The 22,163-nt window shown below is 38.2% G+C and overlaps 1 protein-coding gene across 3 annotated transcripts in view; it reads left to right on the forward strand.

Annotated features, from left to right (window-relative positions):
• TPK1 (thiamin pyrophosphokinase 1) overlaps positions 1–22,163 on the forward strand; it is a 304,414-nt gene that overhangs the window by 48,498 nt on the left and 233,753 nt on the right. For 2 of the 3 annotated variants that reach the window (XM_074541251.1, XM_005486975.4), the window contains exon 2: positions 9,914–9,988. The exons of the other annotated variant lie outside the window; for it this stretch is intronic. In XM_074541251.1, the coding sequence (XP_074397352.1) occupies positions 9,914–9,988 (75 nt within the window). The remainder of the gene's footprint in view (positions 1–9,913; positions 9,989–22,163) is intronic. 3 annotated transcript variants of the gene reach the window in all.

The raw sequence follows: 22,163 nt of genomic DNA on the forward strand, positions 1-22,163 counted from the left end.
CATCTCCAAAGTACCTTGTAGCCTGGTTGAATGCTTTGTGCTTTTAAATAAGTGCTTAATTAGTACACATGAGTCCAGGATAGTGAAAGATAGTGTATTTCATTTGGATGGCTGAACAGAAGTAGGGAAAGAGAAGCCTGTAATTGTCCACACTGGAGTTTGGCCAGAAGCCATTTGTGATTTGTAGTGTGTCATATCAGATAAAGCTGAGGAGCGGAAAGGAACTTTTTTTTTGTATTGACTCATTTGCTGCATAGGAGTGTGATCTTCCTACACTCACATAATGCCTGTTTTCCCCTTTCTGAAGATGGGATTTTGCTGTGTGCCTTCACAGTATTATACTGGAATTTAGCCCCTGGGCTATTCAGTGGATGCACACTGGACTTCTAATGACGGTGTACTTGTCCTCAGCATGGTAGTGGGACTATATAAAGGGAAGAGGGAGAAATTGTATACAAAGAGTACAATCCATCAGTGTAAATGTACTAAGGGGGAATCAAGCTGAGTTTTGCAGTGGGAATACCATGAGAAGTGGGAAGACTGAAGCATCTAAAATCCTGCTCTGTTGGATTTGGACATTTTATGCTGTGTTGCAAAAAGCTATTTCCTCCTTTTATTACTGCTAGTGCCAAGTCTTCTGAAGATAGTTAGGAAACCACTCTTCTTGCCTGAAAATTATCCTGCAAAACCAGAGGTTACGCTGTTCTCCGACAGCATGTCACACATTAGGGAGGAGGCAGTGGATATAATCCTGTAATACCATGGTGAAGTAATTGGAGGAAGTATTCAAAGTGGAAAAGTCATCTGAATAAATTGGAGAACAAACTTTGTTTAAGTCAGTCGACTGCAGAATCAGACTTCCACAGGCTACTCATGTTTAACTGTTTTATGACAATAGTCCCATCATATATTTCATTTTGTAGCAGGGAGGGAAGAATCTTCTTCCCGAAGAATATCGTCATGTCTGGGGAGGAGAGCGCTGTCTTGACTGAATTTGGATGTCAATTCCCTCTTGATAAGGAGGGAACCTGAATGTGGGTCATCAGTCTCCTAAAGGCACACACTAACTTTATCCATGCTGATAAAAGGTATATCTTCTTCCCAGTTTTTAAAAACTGAGATAGCTGACATTGTGAAGCAGGATCTAATAGGTGTGCTCCAAAACCAGCTACTTGAGACATGTTCTTCCCATGAGATCAGTAGAGAAATGTCTCTTTGGTGGATAGGAGTGGTGTTTTGACATCAAGGGAGGCATCAGATTCTGTCAGCCTCTTAAAGTGCATCTTGGTGCAAATAGAATTCAGACTTTTATGTGCATAGGAGATATTAGTGCCAGGAACTGAAGGCTCAGTGGAGCACTTGGTATCAGCAAGCAGGGGTTCTAAATGCTGTGCAGTCAGGCACTTTTGTGTTCCAATGGTTCTTACTCTTTGGCCAGTACTCCTGTATGTGACTCATTAAATGCATATTACATTTTGTTAATCCCATAGAAAATATCTAAAGATATCTGTTGACCATAGAAATGGCACTGTACTGTTTGCTGAGCTGAATGTTTGCTGATGGGGTTGTGCCTTGTACCCATTTGCCCAGAGAGACTCCTGACATCTGCCTGCTCTGCCTTGTGGTTCCTTGAAGTCACCTTGCCCTTGCTGTGTGCAGATTGAGCTGACAGTATCGACTGCTGGGGGAGTTTGTATGCCTGGTTGTCTCCTTGGAAATAGAGACATCCCAGATAACAAGTATTGTTAGTGTGATGTATTCAGACAGTGTTGATGCTGTGTTTTTAAAATGCATGTAAGGTATTACAGAGCGAGAAAGTGAATGCATCTCTTTGGTTTTCATTTAAGGTTGGAACTTCCTTGAATAGTAATTGTTGTTTACATTTTCTCAAGATTTGCTTTCATTTTTACTTTGATGCAGATTTAAGCTTCAGTCTAATGGTCTGTGCCTAGAGGTTTTAAACACTGAGGTCAATTTTACCATAAGACTATCAATATTTTTATAGCACGACTGTTTGTCTAATTCTTGTCTCATAAGGTCTTCCAACTGGTATCAAAAGGTGTCAGATGGGTTCTGTTTCAGATGATGACTTGCCTGTGAATAACAAAAAAAAGCATTTAGTATTTTTTTATGATGTAGTTGCAGTGAAATTAATGCATTTTAAAAGTTCACCTTACATGCGAAAGTTGTGTCCAATTCTGCAACCCTGGTGACTAGTCTTCTCATTCTGCACAAAATTGTCTTTCCTCCTGCTATTGCACTTCCTATTCATCACTTCAGCATCACTTGGCTATTTTTTTCATGCCACAGGATAAAACATATCTGGATAATATTGTAGACCTCTACTTGACTGTGCCTATACCAGAAATATCTCTTTTTTGGATTATTGGGTAATTTGAATCCAATCTTGAAAACTGTAAGAGTGTAAGTGAACAGGCAATAATATTTCAGATAAACCAGTGACTGCTGCTTCCAGTTAATTCTGATCTTTGCTGTGCTTGGCTGGAAATGAAAGTCCAGATTGCACAAGATGCAGAATGATGGGTATGGTTTGGCCACGTCCCTTTGAGACAAGGACGAGGGTGTGAGGCAAATCAAACCAAAGGCCTTGCAGTGGCAAATGGTGCATCTGCCAGTGTGTGCCCTGAAAAGCCTGTTTTATGGTTTGTGTACATTGCTGCCCCTCCCAAAGTGACTGGTTACTCCACTGTTTATTTTCAAATGAGAGTTGTTAATGGGACACAAGCATCATTTCTGTGTGCATAATAGTAAGTGTGGTTAGGATTTCTATTTAAATAGTCAGTTCTCATGATTCAGTTGAGTTCTGTGTTGCCCTAGAGAGTTGAATCCTGCCATGAAGTTTCTTTGTGATGCTGGATGAGTTACCTAAAGCTGAAGATTGACTACTGGGAATTGTGTGACCTTATTCTGCTTGACCAGACTGAGATGTTTGACACATAAAGAACAGAAGTCCGAGGTACTCAGAAATGCAGCTATAGACTATAGGACTTTGGATGAAAAGAAGCATCCCATCACACACTGAAATCAGAAATGCAGCTCTCACATTCTCCAGAGAAGCACCAGCATTAATTGACAAATTTCATTGCAAGGCATGGCACCCTTCTTGGCACAGTGGTTGATGATGTGGGTAAATTATCCCATGTGTATGGCCATGTTTGTAACTTATTGTGAGAAATTAGTTGGTTTGAATTCATCCACATAAATTCTTGTAGAGTGCTCTCCAGAGGGTAACACATTGCAGCTTTTCAATAAGACTGTTTGCACAAATCCCCTCTTCTTACTGGAATTTGTCTGGAGAATTAAGAGCTGCAAAATATTTAAAAATCAATAGAATTTACATGAAAAAATGAACACTAAGATGCATTGACAGGGATAACAGTGCCTTTGCACAAAAATCAGTTGTGTATGCATATTTAATTTATTAATTCAAGAAGTTTGAGAACATGTTTGTAAGGTCTGTGATCCTTTTACATAATTTGTGCAGGTTTATTATGGGAGTTGTCACTGTTATGAGGAAAATTAAATGGCTTGTTTGGAGGCTTGGGATTCAGTGTGGAAAAAAGCAGCTACACAATGCTTTATAAGCAGTGGCCATAATTAATACAGTAGTCTAAGCTTAACTGTTTCTCTGAATTAAAGCTGACAACTGCCTTTTCAGCAAGAGCACAAATGGAGGAAGTAGATTTTACTGACTTGAAGTTTTACTATTTTCAGAGTAGTAATTCTGCAGGAGTTGTGAAACTTTTAAAATGTGAAATGTTTATATTTTAGAGTGTTGATTTGGTCTGCATAATGGTCCTAGGAAATTATCCTTTTTTATAGTCCTTGGTATCACAGCAGAGCACTGGGTTTCCCCATGAAAAGAAGCACTGTTGGGGGAAATCTTGGTTCAAGAAAGAGAAAAGCAGAATGAGGAGTATTTTTGTATAAGGTGTTCACTCTGTTCAAAGTGAGGTTTTAACCTAAAAGATAACCTTAGAAAGTAGCATCTTAGGGTTTGATGTTAAGTGCTTTTTCAGGAGCTTAAAATGCTATATTTATAAGTTTTGAGTTAAGTCCCCCTTAGACCTTCCATACATGATAGATAAAAGTGTCAGATTGGCTCTTAAACATAAAAATCTTAAGTTTAGAGCCAAATTTTGATGAGTATAAAATTGCAAAAGTATCATGTGGGTTAAACTGATCTTGCAGCATAAAATACAAATAAAAATTCCGAATCCAAAAGCCGTGTGGCTATTGGCATATTTACATTAGTATTTTACTGTGGATCAAGAATATGATCTTGAAGCACGTCTCATGATCCTGCCTGTTTGCTGTGGATTGCTTTACCTTGCAGGGTAGTTTTGGAATTTGTAAACTAATTTCCTTTTGGATAAAAATGTGCTGCAGGAGTGCACATAACGCTCTCCTACTGCTAATGGGTCTACAAAACCAGACTAAACAACCTGAAGTAGCCTCCCTCTCTTCCTTTCTCCCCAAACATGTGTAATGTGAATATCATACCTGCAGCACCAACAGTTTTTCTTTACAGACTGATTTTATTCTGCTATGCTACTTGCTAAGGTAGATCTACATACTACTCATAGTGAGCTGCCAAAGATATTAACTGATAAAATCAGAATCTTGTCTTGTGAATCAGAAGCCAACTTTCAAGAAGTGCTATATCAGCAAGTAAATTAAGAATTGTATGAATAGCAGGTAGGAAACTACTGTTGGGTTTTTCAATGTCTAAAAAACAAAAAGCAAACAACCATGATGAAGAAAGCCTTTCAGGAAATGAGGAATCCCCCTTAGTTTCTAACCAATAATTTACTTCATTCTTGGTGGTGAGATTGTTCCATTTGAATATTTTTGGGAAGTGGATGGTAGCTCTTCAAAAAGCCCTGAATGAAATGGTCCATTTCAATAAGAAGAGTATCAGTTTTGAATTAACATGTGGAGACAGGTGCTTACTTGGCAGCAAAATAGTGTAGTTTTGGTGCTGATTCCCCCAAACTCCTTCGTTTTAGTTTGAAAACCCACAGTAATCTTGCTGTGGTGATCTGTAGCAACAGCCAGATCGGTTGTCACTGTGGTTTTGTTATTTTTGCTGGTTTCATGAACTGCTTTCTCAAGAGTTAATTATGATAGGCTCCCAGTAAATCTAACTTATGTGGAATTCTAAGAATCACAATTTTGGTGTTAATTCTTGTGCAGCTGAAGGAACGTCAACTACCCAAAGAGCTGCCTCAGCCCTGTTTCTCTCCTCTCTCCTCTCTCCTCTCTCCTCTCTCCTCTCTCCTCTCTCCTCTCTCCTCTCTCCTCTCTCCTCTCTCCTCTCTCCTCTCTCCTCTCTCCTCTCTCCTCTCTCCTCTCTCCTCTCTCCTCTCTCCTCTCTCCTCTCTCCTCTCTCCTCAGTCAGTTTTGAAGCTGTGAAAAACAGCCTTGTCCCTTCCTACATACTCTGGCATTTAAGTGAGCAGTGATTATTCATTTAAAATTAATCTGATGGGTAGGGATTTTCTGAGTAACACCAATTTTTTGTGTGTGTTTGGCTTTTGTTGTTTTTTTTTGTTTTTTTTTTTTTTTTTGTTTGTTTGTTTGGGCTTTTGTTTCATTGGGGTTTTTTTGTTTAGCTATTTTCTGTGGGGTTTTTTGTTTGTTTTGATGTGGGCTTTTTGTTTTTGCTGTTATGGTCTATATCATGGTGCATCTGTAGACTGATGCGAGAGCAGAAACATGAGCAGGAAGATCATTCAGAGGTTTTTCTCTCAGATGCTGTTGTATATTTGGATGTCCACCTACATGATCAGGAATGTGTGTAACTGCAGTGTCTTTTCAATGGATCTTGATTAGTATCTTGGGTTTTTAGATATACTTCTATCAGGACACAAATTTTCTGGAAACTTATAACCATCTTCCAACTTGCAGTTCTATCCCTATAATACCTGTCTCTTTCCTACTTCTTCCTGTGAACTGAACCTCCTTCTTTGTTGATGTTTGATAGATCACTGGAAAGGAAAGGAATGGCTCCTCTTCAGGCAAACAGTAAAACACAAATACCAAAGAAACATACCCAAAAACATTAATTGTTTAGTGGAAGCCACTTTGGTGTAGCTGAAACTCTGAATTTGAAGTCATACTTTGTCAGCACCTTGAGGCATGCCTGTATCTAAGCACAGCCTGTCCCCCCCATTGTGTATTCCCACTTGCATCATGTCAGAAAGTCTGGGAATAGCAGTGATCTTTCCCAAAGGCCTCTTGTTTGAAGCATTGAAAGTGTTTTCCCCACTTTAGAAAATTCAATGCCAACTTCCTCGCAATATGCAGAAAAACTCTTCAGTGATATGATTCTAACATTGCAAGGAAGCAAAGTGGCATATATTAATTTATTGGCTACTAGAGCAAAGGTTGTCTTTAAAAATATATGTGCCTTTTACCTATGCTTTGTGATGGACATACAGCCTGAAGACTGGCACAGGGCAAAGGGAAAATCAATTAAAAATGCACAATGATATTATAAATATAAAATAGCTAGATAAATACAATATGACACGGAGAAGCCAAGAAAGCTTTTAGAATAGCAAATCTGTGCTCTAAAATATATTGAAATTGTTCAGAGTGAGTTACAATGTGGTAAAAAGTCACTGCATAGGCAGTGCATAGGCTATCAGGGATGTTCACAACATTTTTGATAAAAGCCCTTTTCAAAGCAACATGAGAAGTTTCATTAAAGAAGTTCAACTAAATAATTTTGGAAAGAAGAAAAAGAAAAACAAAATTCAGTAAGGATGAGGTGATGGTGCCAGTGTAGAAACTTATAGGCATTGTTGATTGATTGATTGATTGATGGACTGATTTGTAACTTAGGAAAGGTTTCCCGCAGAAATAAAAGTGATTCAGTTTTCTTCAAGGATTAGGATTTTTCCAAGTCTGCTAGAAGATTTTTTAGCTGTATTTTTTCATGTAACTGCCTGTTCACATAGTTGTGTCCATGTTTATTCTTACTCACTAAGTTATGCCTGTAAGACCGCAAGGTTTATAAGCATCAAATAGAAAAAACAAGAGGGGGGGGGGGAGAATTTGATTCCTTAAATGCAAGTAAAAATTTCCTATAGTCATCCTCCTTTTCCGTAGGCCTGTACATCACAGGCCTTAATTCTTCTACAGGAGGACTTTGACCATGGGATTTGACTCCATTTGTTCTCTGTGTTGAGGTAAATATCAAAAATAAGATGCAAGTTTTGTAGGGAGCAGTTTATTCTTTTCTGCTTTTGCTGCAGATGGTTGAATTTGCTCAGGCTGCAAGAGCTGAAAAAGTATGTAATGAAAGAGAAAATTATACTAAAAATGGAAGAAACTATGCAAGAGAGAAACTTGTTCTGCCTTTAGCAAAAGGCTCACAAAAGTTTCTTCAGTGGAGATATCCATATCTGGGGATATTGCTGGTGATTTCTTGCTTACAGAAACCTCTTTCCCATTAGTCCAAACAGAGCACAATGTCAGTAACAGTTGGGTCAGGGTGCTAATTATCTTTGTGAAAAAGAGATGGGTAGACAGTGCAGGAGATAGATGTGTCCTAATTTGTTGGGGCTTTTAAAGATAAATGGCCTTGAAGTAGATTTGTTTTCAAATGAATAGCCAGTAGAGTGTTCAGAGCAATGGCACAGTGAGCTCTCATCAGTTTTTCTCAGAGTGATGAATGTTGCATATTCTGTCTGTTGACGTGGTCTTTGCCATCAGATGTCCCAATATATTAATAGTTTTTAGGGCAATGGTTGTAAATTATTGCAGCCCAATTTTATTACTGTTTTACATCTACCAAGGACTGAGCCTTGTGTGCAGCTTTATATTAACTCAGCAGGCACCATTAAAATATTGACATTTAGGCTCATTTTGTCAGCATTAATCATACCATTAATCATAGCATTTTATCATGCCTTAATTGTGTGAAATGACTGGTTTGAAATGACTGGAGTGTTCACTTCTCTAAAAGCAGGTGAAAAAATAATTTCCATTTCTCTACTTTTTGAGCCTATAACTGCCCTTTAAAAAACTCAAACAACAAAGAACCCTAAAGACAGGCATAGGAATGTCTTTTGTGATTCACCAGCACGAATAGGCTTACAGCACCTGTGCCTGCTTTGTATTACTGTTCCGGTAACAGAACCTGGGATATTTGCTGGCTCTTTTCAATGGAGAGCATCACTAGATGATTATGTTTAATACAAGGAGTTGGCAGCCTTTCTCACTTAACAATCATTAGGAGATCTGCTGCTGAGGTCCCATTTTGTGAGGCAGCTGGAAATTGGCACTTAGTTTGAATGTATTGTTTTCTACCTTTCTCTTAAAGTTCAAGGACAAGGCAAAACTGCGCACAGAAAAAACTTTTCTCACTTTCCTTTGTTTACTTGGTCTTTCCACCTCTCCCTATCAAAATTTATTCCCCTATATACACATGGATTAAATGGAAGTGAGGACAGTGTCAGTAAAGATGGAAGCAGAAGGCTTGAGGGAGGGTATTTGAAAGCACCAGGCTATGATAATCATGTAGAAGATAGCTATGGTAATCATATAGAATTTTCACGGAGTAAAAATCATCTAGGTCTTCATTTCTATTTCTCTTGATACTTATGAAGGAAGACAGTACCATTACTTCTGTTTTAGGAAACTGAGGCCTCAAATGTGTCAGTGGGGAGGAAAACCCTAAATCACTCAAAGGGAAAGGTGCAGAAGAGGCAGAATAGTGTTATCCCGGTCTGATAACCTTCACTTTGTTCTCTTAATCAAGCATTTAAATAATTATTTTAAAGACTGCCCCTTCCAATTCCCATTCCTGTATGTTCTTTCAACTTCAGCACTTTGACCAGCTGTATTTTCCTTGATAACATGATATAGCTTAGGCCACAGGCTTTTACTGTAGCTTTCTGCCTCCTGCTGTACTCGATCTTCTCAGAAGACTTTCTAGTGATAGAGGATTTCTTTTTTCAATTACAGTGGCTTCACATGACCAAATATTATTCATTAACTTGATTGCCTAAGGATATCAAGCTCCAGGGGAAACTTGTATTCCTATATGATTGGCAAGATAATTAGGAAATGAAATAATGCAAATCCCACTGCAGGCAGCTGTCAAAGATTTACGTATTTACTCTTTGAATTCAAAGTGTGTCATATCATACATCCTTCCTTTCTTTTAAGGCTTTTCTAACTGCAGGTTTATTATCGACCTTCAGCACATACGTTTGCAGGGACAGGAGGCTTTATGAGCTCAATCAAGTTGGGCTGGTAAATCCACTGAGGTTTTTAGTCTGCAGTATCACCTAGATAACACAGGCTAAAGTACACTTTTGCTTTTACTAGCTTTTGATTTTAAGCTCTGGGTCACGGCCTTTCATTCTTTATTTGTAGAGCATCTACCGCAATTAGAGCTTATACATGATATGAAAACACAGGCACAGAAGCCACTGATGGCAGCCAGAGCTCTGCGTCCTCCAGGAGGGTGGAATATTTGGTTTAGGTTACAGGCATCTCATATGGAGTCTCCTCCAGCCTTCCCCATTAAGAGAGGCCAGGGTAAGCTCATATCAGTAATTGCTGCATCCAGGCAGGAGTAGCAAGTGGGAGATTAAATAAGAGAGCTGAATAGATGTGGGGTCCTGTTGAGGATGGCCTTCAGTAAGTAAAAGTCACTTATAAATTAAGCATGTAGCAAAACCTTACCAAGTAAGAGGTGTCTTACGAAGTTCTGACAGTTTCTCAATCTGACAGTGGTAAAACCTGAGAAGCAAGGCTATTAGTGGAGTTACTCTGATGTGGTTGGACTAAAATGCATCTGGCAAAAAAAAAAATTTAAAAAAAGGACAAAAAAAATCAATATTCTTGCTAATGAGAGCCAACATTTATCTTACAGGGAACCTGAAGTTTTGCCTTCTGATTCTGAACCAGCCTTTGAACAAAGGTCATTTCCATTGTCTGTGGAACAGAGGTAATAATAACTTACATACATCTTCATTTGCTTATTTTCTTAGCTGTTACCCAGCTAATGTACTTCATGTCTGTTGAATTGCAGTGTGGTGATTTCCTCTTTACTAGAGCAACCTTCTGGTGAGGGTGTGAACTGGCAGAGTATGTCCCTTGTTGCTGTGTGCAGCAAATGAGCTGATTATGCAGATTCTGCCTCCCTGCATTGCACACGTCAGAGGGAACTTTGTGCACTGATCTGTGTAAGACTGTAGCTTTTCAGAGGCTTCTTAGGAACAATCATTGTTTTACTGACAAAGTGTAGCAGATCAGTGGTGCATTGAAGAGTCTGGAAGTGAGCACTTCTTTAAAGGTCATCAGTGAAAAGTGTTAAATTTAATCAAAATAAAATTAACTGTGTAGATACTAAGTTGTGAAAGCGGTGGGGAATTTGCGTGCTTGTCAGAAATATGCAAATGAGATTTCACTACTCCTTTGTTAAATATGCACAGTGCTAATCATCATCTCTGGTAGGATAGCTTCAGATTTGCTGACATTTTGTGGAGATATGTAAATCTTTACAAGCTTGGAGCTATTAATTCCTCCATGCCAGAACGTAGTCCTTCAGAAGCTTTCTGAAAAGCCACAGGAACTGTCTCTAACTTATTCCCAGGATGGGAACCTTGCAGAGAGATTCCTCTTAACTGACTGGAGCAGATAGAGCTATTTGGTTGCACCATAGGCAGAAGGGCTGGCAGGGGGTAGCTGTACAGTTAAAAGGAATTGAAATAAGGGATGAAGTGAGCTGGATATAGTCGTAGTGCTTAATTCCAGTAAGCCCAAATTAGGTACCCATATAGCCAGAGGAGTGATAAAAAAAGGAAGATAGTTGTACAAAATTATTCAAAGCATCTGAACAAGTGCTGTACCCCAAACAGACTCACTTTCATTTGCATAATCAGCAAGAAAGTAACAAGCACTCAGTGAAAGGGCTGTCCAGTTATTTTATAGATGTGATTCTACATATTTTTTTCATTCAAAAAGATGCACTGAAACACCTGCTTTGTATTAAATAGACAAGGAGTGAAGCATGTGATCTTATTTCTATGTCCCACCTTTCCTGTTTTCAGGATTGGGGTTAAAAAAAGAGACAGTAAACCAGACACACACACTTTCTGAATGGCAGTATTTAGTGCCTTGTAGTACCTTGCCTGTGTTGCTTTAATGCTGTATTTCGTTGATCAGACTTTTGATTTGTCTGTCCTTTAGACTATTAAGTCTTTAAGTTTTTTTTTTTTTAAATTTAAGTCTTCCTCATTTGCTCAAACCATGGGGCACAGTGTTCTTACTGTAACACTAATGAGCCTTTAAACTGTAGTGCTTCTGAAATAAGAAGCTGAATAAAATCAAGTAGGCCAAAGACTATCTAATTCAAAGCTACCTCAATGGGTTCCTGCTCTCTGAGCATAACTGTTTTGAAAGTGATCACTGGTGCTGTAAACAGTTTTCCAAAGAGTTTGTGGGAGGAGCAGAAGTCCTAATTAAGCTATTAAGACTTTTGCTGGGAGATTACTTTAAGAAATAGGTGGATATTTTCTAAGTAAAATGACAGATGTAGGTGGTTAGATGGTAAACGTGAAATGTTTTTCTTCAAAGCATCTCAGCTGCAGCAAACCTTAGTGAACCCAGGACAAGGTTTTGGTAATGCCTGGCTTACAGTGCTAGTGGACTACTTTAGGTGTCAGCAGTTTTCTGGATGCTGCCTCTGGAGGAGGGATTGTTAGCACAGGGACTGTTGCAGGACTACAAGAACCTGGAGGTTTGGTATGTGAACTGAAAGAGGTTCTGAAGGATTCATCCTTAGGAACAATGCTTGATGACCAGCTGTATATGCTTGAGATATCACAAAGGAGAGATGAGAAGGAAATAATGGGGCTCTTAATCCACAGAATATTGCTAGCTACACAAACTTGGGGAGAAAGGGAGAGAAAAATGCCAAGGAAAAATAAGATAAAATATTGTCCTGTAACTCTGAGTTACAGGAATCTTGGGTTGTTATACTCAGTACAGAATGCTGAAATGTGTTATTTTCAAGTAGTTTGGTCCTATTGTCCTGGTTTAGGGCAAATTTGGGAGGAAAGCAAATGATACAAGCATCATAAAGTTACCCTACGACACCCATCAAAATAACTTCTTTTGTTAGTCATGTCACTTTATTGTCAAGTAAAAAGTGGTGTGATGTGAGATGTCCTAAGTTAAAAAAAAAAATCACATCAATAAGTGGCTATTCTAGGCTAAAATTATCCCAGGTGTAACTCCTCTTGACCTTGAGAAAAAGTGGTTACAGCTAATTAACCTTTGTCTTATTACACACATTTATGAAATCCATTTTTACTGACATACTTTCTAAAGAACTATTTCAGTCAGTACAAGTTTGCATGGACTTCCTTCTTTGTGCTTTGTGAAGGACACTAAAATCAGATTTCATCACTTCCAAGAGATCTCTTTTACCATTCTTGCCATACAAGCTGGATAAGTGACAATAGTGAAGGAGTACAAGCTAAGGACTATATGATTTTAGTCTATTATATATCATGACTGTAGTGAATCAGTCTAGAATATGGTCACTTGTTTGGTAAAGTCATGCAGTATTAGTGCTGTCCTAAAAGCAGGATGGAAGAAATGCTGGAGAAGGGACAGTTTGCAAAAGCAGGATGAAGACTAATATGGCAGACAACACTGGTTGTTCCCTGAAGGATTTAATGGACTGCATATTGTGAGAAGGGGAAAAACCAAATGGCAAGAGAAATTAAAGAGAATAGATCAGTAAAGGGGAATAGGAGGTAATGTGGAAAATATGTCAAAGAGTCAAGACCCTGCTTTTCTCAAAGCTGCACACTTTTCTGTCTGTGAGTTTTCTATATGGAAGACTAGATCCAGTAGGCCTTACCTTAACAACACTGTCATGCATCCTAAATCCCTGCTTATGCAAAGTTTCTAGCTCCTGGTTTGAATCCTATTTAATAAAAAAAAATATGGTTGTGAAAAAAATCCAGTTTGAATTAGTCTCTGGGGCTACTTCTCAAGTGATTTCAAATGTAAATATATCTTTGACAGAATTGACTGTGAGTTGAAAGTCTGAAGCTGTCTTTATGTTAAGTTTGAAAAGTACAAAAGCCCAGGTTTTAGTGGTTGAAAACAGAATGTGTTTTCTGGGGAGTAAATGAAAGTTCCTGAGACTTTGATTCTGCTTTTAAAAATCTCTTTAATCAGAAATGCAATGACTTACTTATGCCAAGAATTACAGCTATGTCTAGTGCTGAGTGCTCTGACTTTTTGATGTCTCCCTAGGGAAGAGGCAGAATTATTGAAGTGCTGAGAAATCACCTCAGTGAAATTTGTCTTAAGTTCAGGATCTGAAAATTGTTTCTTGTTTCTGAAAACATTACCCCTACAAGCTACTCAAACGATCCAAAATCTCCTTATGTCTCTGCTTTATGATAGGATGTTAAATGGCTGTACATTGCAGAGTGCTTTCCACTCTTAAATGTTGACAATGACAGCTGTAAAGAACAAGGAGTTGTGCTCTGGAAAATAAGATTATTATTTAAAAAGTCAGAGTGAAATGACGACATTCTATAGCAACCTGATGATGTTGGGCTTTACAGTAGGAAAATGTATCCATTTGTATTTTTTAGTTCTCACAATGGTTGTCATGCATTGGCCACTGTGCCTTCCTCAAAAGGATTGTGATTTCTTTCCACAAATAAACACTTTCCATGAAAGCTTTTCATCAAACAAAACATGTTGAACAACTTCAAATATTAGCCATTCTAACTACCAAATGTCCTTGGCTAACATATTACAATAAGCTACCATCATCCCTTTGGAAGGGTCTGACTGAATCCTGACTTGTAGGATGTGTGTTTAATGTTGGACAAGTCAATAGAAAGGAGACATCTATGAAACCAGGCTGCAAAAATGTCCTTCAGGTGCACATCCCTAAACAGTCCCTTCCATAGACAGTTATTTCCAGTGGAGGAATTTGGAGTCTATCTGCGTCATCTTGTGCTGCTCTGCAGACAACACAATATATGCATGACCAGCCACTTCATATGCATAGTGTATGGGCATTTTATGTCACCTTGTAGATCATGAAAAGGGAGGAGCTCCAGAAATAGGAATGTTGCTCACCCTAGAGGCTCCAGCTCTAGATTGTGTGTGAGGTCTATGTAGTGAGATAACAGAAAGCATTCTTCTATGGCAGCAGTGTAGTAAGTCAAATTCAAACTCTTTTAAAGTGTCTTCAAATGGTATTTTCTTAGGCTATTTATATTGTGATGGCTTATCCATAAACTGAGTTTTCTCTATCAATACCCATATTGCAACTGCTCAATCAAAGCAGCTGTTGCATTCCAAATCTTCTGTTGAATGTCAGGCAACTTTCCTGTCAAGGCCAGCCTACTCTTTGGTGAAAATGCCAATAATGAATGGTTAGTGAGCACCTAGAGGTGACTGTGCATTACCAAATATCTCTCCTAACTAAACAATCAGATCAGAAAAGGTGCTGATTTGTATGAATGATTTCCAAGTCAGTTGTCTTTGAATGCCACATACTGCCATACATTTTATGTTCCATATGCTTTTGTCTGTGGTGATTGATGTATAATTGGTGATTGATATTTTGAATGTCTTCAGTTGAGGTTTAAGAGGGAAATAAGATATGAGTAGCAATACAAAGTTCAGGTATCAGTTCAGATGTACAGAGGGGAAGGTAACACATCAGTTGGAAAAGTTTTAATGTCTGGAGAAAAGATATTGTAGTAATAAAAGGAGGGGAAGTAACCTTACTTTCCCTGGTACTGTTTTTTTCTTCTCTATGACTAATACCTTTTCCTTTAGTCTTTAGGAGTTGAACTCACCTACACTTCCAGAATTATTAGTATGTGCAGCCATTCACTTGCCCTTTTACCTGTCATCCAATGAGCTTGCCTTGTTGGCATATGGTGAGCTTTTTTCTCACCTTTTATTTTCATTTCTAGCTGAACTTGCTTGTAATATATCTCAAATTTGTACTGGACCCAGAATTGGCAGTTGGCATAAAACTTGAGGGAATTCAGAGCAGCTACTATTAATAAATAGGAAAATGTTCATAAAAATGGTGATTGGGATGTCACATGGACCTGTATGCTTTATTGCACTTCCTAGCAGGCATCCAGACTAGCAGTAACTCTTACTGCTGGCCTCAGCTAAACTACTCTGTTCTCCACTGAGAGCAGAGGGACTGTTCTATTAGACTTCTAAAACATCAATGTCAAGTTCATTTTTCCACATTTGAATCAAAACAGGAATATAATTTCTAGTTTGTATTTAATAACTTAAATTTGATGTTGTGTTGCACTTAATTTAGATTTGAACAACATTTTGTAATGGTGATGTGCCTGTTGTTGGATTGCATGCGAGTTAGGCCCTTCAATTACAGGAGTCTGAGAGAAGTTATTTCAAGTGTTCTCAAGGGTAGGGAATCTATGATATACTTTAGGAACAAGAAAATCTGACCCTCTCTAGGGCTGGCTAGCACCATGCCTTAAGCTTGGATGTGAACCACAGAATCATTTGGAAAAGACCTCTGAGATCATAGAGTCCAACCTTTGATTGATCACCACCTGTCACATGGCACTATGTGCCACATCCAGTTGTTTCTTGAACATCTCCAGGGACTGTGACCTTAACGCTTCCCTGAGCAGTGCTCTCCAGTATTTAACAACCCTTTTAGTAAAGAAATTCCTGCTGATGTCCAGCCTGCACCTTCCCTGGAACTGTTGGAGGTTGCATCCTCTTATCTGGTGACTTGTTACCTGGGGAAAGAGGCTGATCTTCACCTGGCTCCAACCTGCTTTTAGGCAGCTGTAAAGAAGGATGAGGTCTCCCCTGAGCCTCCTTTTCTCCAGGCTAAACAACCTCAGCTCCCCCAAGTGGTCCTCACAGGGCTTGTGTTCCAGACCCTTCCCCAGCCTTGTAGCCCTTCTCTGGACATGCTGCAGCACCCCAATGTCTTTTTTGAAATGAGACAAGGCAAAACTGGACCCAGGACTCAAGGTGTGAAGTAGGATCTGGATCTCAGGACATGCAGTAGTTTGCACTAGAAGAAGGGATTTTGGGAAAAGAGCTTTTGTAAACTATGCTTTTCCTATGACTCTGTGCATAAGCTTGATATCAACCAGATTTTCAGTGGTGAACTGGAAGCTTGAATTTATCTTTAGAAAACAAAGCTTAAAACTCCAGAAATATGGTAAAATTATTCTATTTGTGACATATATATTGTTAGTGCCTTTCTGGTTTGGAATTTGGGATCTTGAGCGACATAGCTTAGGTGTGTGGACTATTTAAAAGGTAGGTGTTTTTTGAGAATTTTTAGGTAGTAGTTATTGGCAAAGCTGAGGACAGAGCTGGTCTTCTAGGCCTTTTGTATGGATCAAGTTCCCTCACCATAGTAGAAACTGTGACAGAATGAGGTCTCTAGATAAGTTTTGAGACATAGTCAGCTGAATATGCTTTGTTGCTGATTTTAATTCTGTGCAAATCCAGCAGCAGGAAATTCTGAGATCTAAAATAATTTTTGTTTGTTTTAAGGATTTGAGATTTTGTTTGAAAATTAAAAAAAAAAAGAGTAATTAAGATTCCCCTCTGTGATGCTTTGAAAAACTAAACCCCGCTGAGCTGAAGTTCAGAGTAACAGAACAATAGAGAATTACTTTGAAGTACTAGTGAGAAGCATAACAGATGATTACAGCGCAAGGAAAAAATGGGATGTTATTACAGTGCCTTTTCTATGAAGCCAGGATGCAAATCCCATTAGGGGAGTTCTATTGTTACAAGATTTGCTGTATGGAGGGCTTTGATAGTATCGTGCTATATATCTGGTTACCATGATGTTTCCCAGAGGACTGTTGAAAGAAGGAGCTTTGGAAAATACTGTCAGGAGAGTGCTTTGCAGCACCCCAAGCAGAAAGAGAAGCATGAGACAATAGGCAAAAAAGATTATTCATGGCTCATTTTGTTAGTGGTTCAAGAAGAGAAATTGTCCTGGGAATGAACTCGAGGAGCAGAGGTGAATGCATGAGGTTAGCATAAGTAAGGCCTGTGTCAGAAAAGAGCAGGTTTTTAATCCCATGAAAGGAACTCCTGGATTTTCACTGCCTCAAGCTACATAGAGAAAAAGTATATAAAAACATTGTTTCTCTGGGAGTTACTATAGGGCAAAAGTATTATTTTCACAGCTAGAGCTTAGCATGAATCCATTACTAGGGTGAAGTGTTAAGGTCTTGTAAAATATGGATGTTATCTAGGGTTGTCTGTGTCAGGGTCTTCTCACTGGCTCTGATGGCCTTTGGATCAAACCATTGTGTTATAGTCTTCCTTTTTCTCTTACTCCTGGGTTGCCTTAGGGCAGAAAAACATTTTTTTAATAATAGGGAAATTAAAAAAAAAAAAAAAAGGAAAACAAAAGAAAAAAGTCCCAAGAGGCCCACAGTGGTACAAGTGGCTCACCTTGATCCAGTGGTGATTTCAAATGGTGACTGCTTTTTAAAAGTGGATTTTTTTCTTTTTAATTTGCCTGGGTCTTGTTGTATTTCCAGATTTTGAATTTTAAAAGTTTTTATTATTTTATTACCCTGACTGAAATTATGACTAACTCGCCCAGTGAACAATTTAACTCTTCTGTAATATGTTGAGACTATGCTAGTATTTATTAGCTACTTAACTGATGGAGTGCATCCTTCACTGTGTTCAGTGCCTGAAGGGACAGCAGTAGTTTGAGAAAATAGATGTTGGACTGCTGATTTTCTCATTTGAATGGTATGCATGCTGTCTTGCTCACCCATATTATCAAGTATTAAAATTGAACTGTAAATTCATATAGTCATAAAATAGATATCTTTTCTGCTCTACTCATTGTCTCTTCTCTTTTGTAAAGTAGGCTGTTTTGTTAAATTTCAGCATTATATGAATGTGCTATTAAAACAATCTGTGCATTTACATTTATAAAACACCATAGTAGGATTATTTTATTTAATGTGTAATTGGTTAGATGTTAGCCAAAAATGTAGCGCACAGAAATGGAACAAGTATTGTGGCTATTAACATCATTTTTTCTTGCAAGTTAACAATTCTTCATCTGATACTCTGAAAAGACAATGGTGATGTATATCAGCCTGTCTTTAGTTTTATCTACAGTGAATCACATTGGAAAAGAAGCAAAAGATTGTCATAGGTTTTTCATTGGGGAAAATTCCACTGACCTCAGAAATAATGGGGACAAACTATAATTTTTAGGGGTGTTTTATTATCATCTTCCATTGTTGGAAGCTATATGACTAGCACAGCCTGATGTATAAGCTCTTGATATCAATATTCCCTCAATAACTTTGAATTAATTTAGTTCAGACCTCCATAAAATTCTTTCTTTAAAGAGGGCCTCCCTCTATTTTCACTGAAATAAACCTTAATGTTAACTTGGATGTCCTGGATAAGGTGTAACCACAAGAATCAATGTTGGTTCAATGTCAGCATCATTAGCACAGAAATAATTTGGTACTTTGGAGTATGAGTATCATTGTGTTGGATTTTCTTTTGAAAAACTCCAGCTCCTTCAAACCTTTGCTGCTTATGTTCAGACCCCAAGGTCTGGCTCATTGGGAGTTCTGTTTCTTGCAGTGGAAGTCATTAAGCAGGTAACTAAGTTTTTTCTTGTCTGAACACGCACTTCTTTTTCTCTTCTTGATGTTACCCACAACCAACCCTTAGCTTTAGGCCCTGGCTTCCAGAAGCCCATAGTTGTCCATAGTATCACCTTGATGTTTTGTGAGGTGTAATAAGCTATGACTGAATGATTGTCAGGTTGAACTGGGTAGTAACAGAACAGCACACTTGAAATATTATTATTTCTTTTGAGGGGAAAAAGAGAAAGAGGCACTGATTTAATACTGATTTGAGGAGACCCTAAACATTTTGAAGTGCAAGAATTGGAAAGGATCAGAATGCATTTAGACTGACCTATTTGGCAACATAAGTGTCCTAAGTAAGAACACAAACTTGTAGCATGCTGTCATAATGACTTAAAATTAACTTAGGGATATGGTATTCTGTACATTGCTAATAAACTTCAGATTTTTACAAAGAATTACGTGTAAGTTATTTAGCCTGTGAAAATACATGCTTCAACAAAACAACAAGCTCATGTTTTAGTACAGAATCAAGGTGGGTCCATTGGATTTTGAAGTCCTTTGAGGTACAAGGCAAAAGTGGTGTAAGTGCAGTGTGAGCCCAAATCATACCAGAAGTAAAATACTTTGATTATCTCTTGGTTTTGTGTGCCTAAATTGCCATCTTAAGTGGACTCTGGTTTCCTAACCTTCCCTTTTACCCATCCAGGACTGGGAGGGAAGCTGAGCACTGAGCAGCTGAGACATGCAGTCATGTGGCACATCTTAACAGCTTAGCCTATGCTTCATCTTGATTTAAAACCAAGGAAAGCACTGAATGTTTGAACAGTCCACTTACTGTCTTGACAGCTAATCCAAGATAAAGGGAATGAGAATTATACCTTCTATTCCCAGGAGGATAAATATTAAGTCCCTTATTCCTTACACAGAGCATGACTGTGAATAAACCTTTACAAAGCAGCCGTGTAGCAGAGTTTCTTATTCTTTAAAAACTTCCAAACCTGAAGAATTTTAGCAGTCAGAAGAATTTTATAGATAAGCCTGTATCACAAAAGTAGTGTAGAAATTATTTCTTTCTAATTTTTGCAGTTATTTTCTTCCTATCCCCGTTTTAAGTAAATGTGAAAAATCATGTTCTCTATGGTGGATGCTGCATTTGAAGGCCTCTCTGTGGTCATTCAGACTTTAATCTTTTCATTGCTAAAAAGATGTGTAGTAATTACAGATCTGGAACATGATTGCTGATGAAGTTTCTAGAGAAAGTGATTAATATCAGGAAAATGTGCTCAAGAAGGCACAACATTTGGTCATTGTCAAATGAATTGCCCTTAGAATGGCATAGATCATGTGTCAACTCTGTTTAACTGAGCTGTGTAATCATTTTGACAAATATATGCAAGGCTGTCTTAAGGTATCAAAAGGTGTATTTAAATTGCAGGAAAGACTTTAGACCACCAGAAGAAGCTTTTGTTGGCAGTGGTAGTCTTAAAAAGATCTTTGAGTAGGTTGAACCCTCTGAATATCTTAGACAACTGTCTGGTTTGGTTCACTTCTGTGCTTATTCAGAGACTGTGCTTTTTGATTTGTTTTCCAAAATTGAATAACTGTTATAGAAGTTATGGTGGGAACAGAAAGTGAAAAAAGACATGGACAGAAGGGGAAGATTGAGCAACATGTTCAAGTACATAGAGAATTACTGTATAATCCATCATTTTTAGGGAGGAAAAAAGGTCAGAACAAGTGGGATTGTAGCCAATTTTAATTCCTGCAAATATTAACATATTAAGGAAGTAGACTGGTTCTTCAAATCTGTCTATACATTGTCCTTGGTGGTATTATATTAGTAACTCTGATCTTATCAACTTTGGCAAAAGCCACAGTTTCCCTTTTTTTTTAAATTTTTGTGAACCTGTCTTTCCCTTTGCTTTCTGAAGGAGCTGAGGAAACATAAGAGGGTGCATGAGGCATGGTAAATGTCCACTTAATCTCACACTGACAAGGTTTAAAGTTGCTTAAGTAGTAGTACACTGGGTCCTCCAGTTATGTCTCTCTTAACGTGGGATATTTAGCTGAATTTTATTTGTTTCCTAGGTTGATGTCAGTATTTTCCTCAGTCAATGGACAGAGATCTGAGTTGTCTTCTGGATCGCCATGGAAATTTAGATATATCTGCTAGGTACCTATAACTGAGGAGGTGTGGAGGGCTGAATAGAAGCCCAGATGTCAGGTTATTTTCTCTTTGCCAGTGTAGAGCAAAAAAAAAAAAAAAAGAGCAAAGTAAATTCTGTGGGAGTCTATAGTTAGTCTGCTCTATTTAATCTCAGTGTTGTCTTCTACTCTCAAGTCTTTCCCATTAGCCATGTCAAACTTTCTTTCTCTATTTAGCAACAGGAGAGGGACAATAAGGGTAAAGCCCTGGAGACTGCAAAGCTATCATCTAATTCTGAACATGCTGTGGTTGTGGTTTTCCTTGACCACCTCTTTTTCTGTAGGCCTATGCACCTTTGTCAGCGAGCAACATTCTCATTAGGACTTTGTAAAACCCAGATACATATTAACAAGACATCCAGAGCTGACCTTTTGTCTGGAAGGGAGATTGCTCTTAGCAGTGATTTGTGAAGTCTGCTTTCCTTGGTGAATTTAGGATCTGTTTAGTGTTTAAGATTACTTCTAAATCATGCATTTAACTTTTATTGCTTTTTCTTTAGCTCTATAGATTTGAGTGAGCGTTAATGCATCACTCATTTTTCATTAGTGACTATAGTGCTTCACATCCTTTATATTCACCTTCTAGAAATGCTTTGGCAGCAGAACTGACTATGCCAAAATACATAAGAAAGGGTAGAAATAATAAATGCACCATCAATTTGGCTGACACAGTTCAACATTTTGTTTGTGACCCACTGTTCATCTCTGGCAATTTCAATATACATATGCAGTGTCCTTTTTAAAAATGTGTGGGACAATAGGGAGGCTCTAGTGTTATTAGTATAGTAAATCTTTACTAAAACAGTTTTCTTTTATATTGCAAGGGCAGGCTGCTGCTGTTCTCGTTTAGATATTAAATTTAGAGGTGTGAAAAATTTGTTGAAATCTGCTGCAAGTCTTAGCAGGGTTATGGGGGGGATTTTTTTTTGTGGTGGCTTTGAGGTTTTTTGTTTGCCTTTTTTTTTGTGTGTGAGGCCTTTTTATCTTTTGTGAGTGTGCTATCTTATCCTACTGGCACTGCTTATAATAGCCTGAATAACTGCACACTGAACCTTTGTCCTTGCTGGAGCAGTAGCATCAAACTGTCTAGGCCACTCCTTTATGAAGGTAGTGCAGGATGCTGTAGTTGATAATCCATATTACTAGCCATAAAAGGCTGGGAAAAAGGATCTTGGAGACACTTTAGGGCAAGAAATTTACATTTTTTTTGTTGTATTTGCAGTAAAGAAGTATCCAGATCCTTCCCAGGTCCAGAAGAATGCCACA

This window comes from Zonotrichia albicollis, chromosome 1 (assembly GCF_047830755.1).
Source record: "Zonotrichia albicollis isolate bZonAlb1 chromosome 1, bZonAlb1.hap1, whole genome shotgun sequence".
Lineage (NCBI taxonomy): Eukaryota > Metazoa > Chordata > Aves > Passeriformes > Passerellidae > Zonotrichia > Zonotrichia albicollis.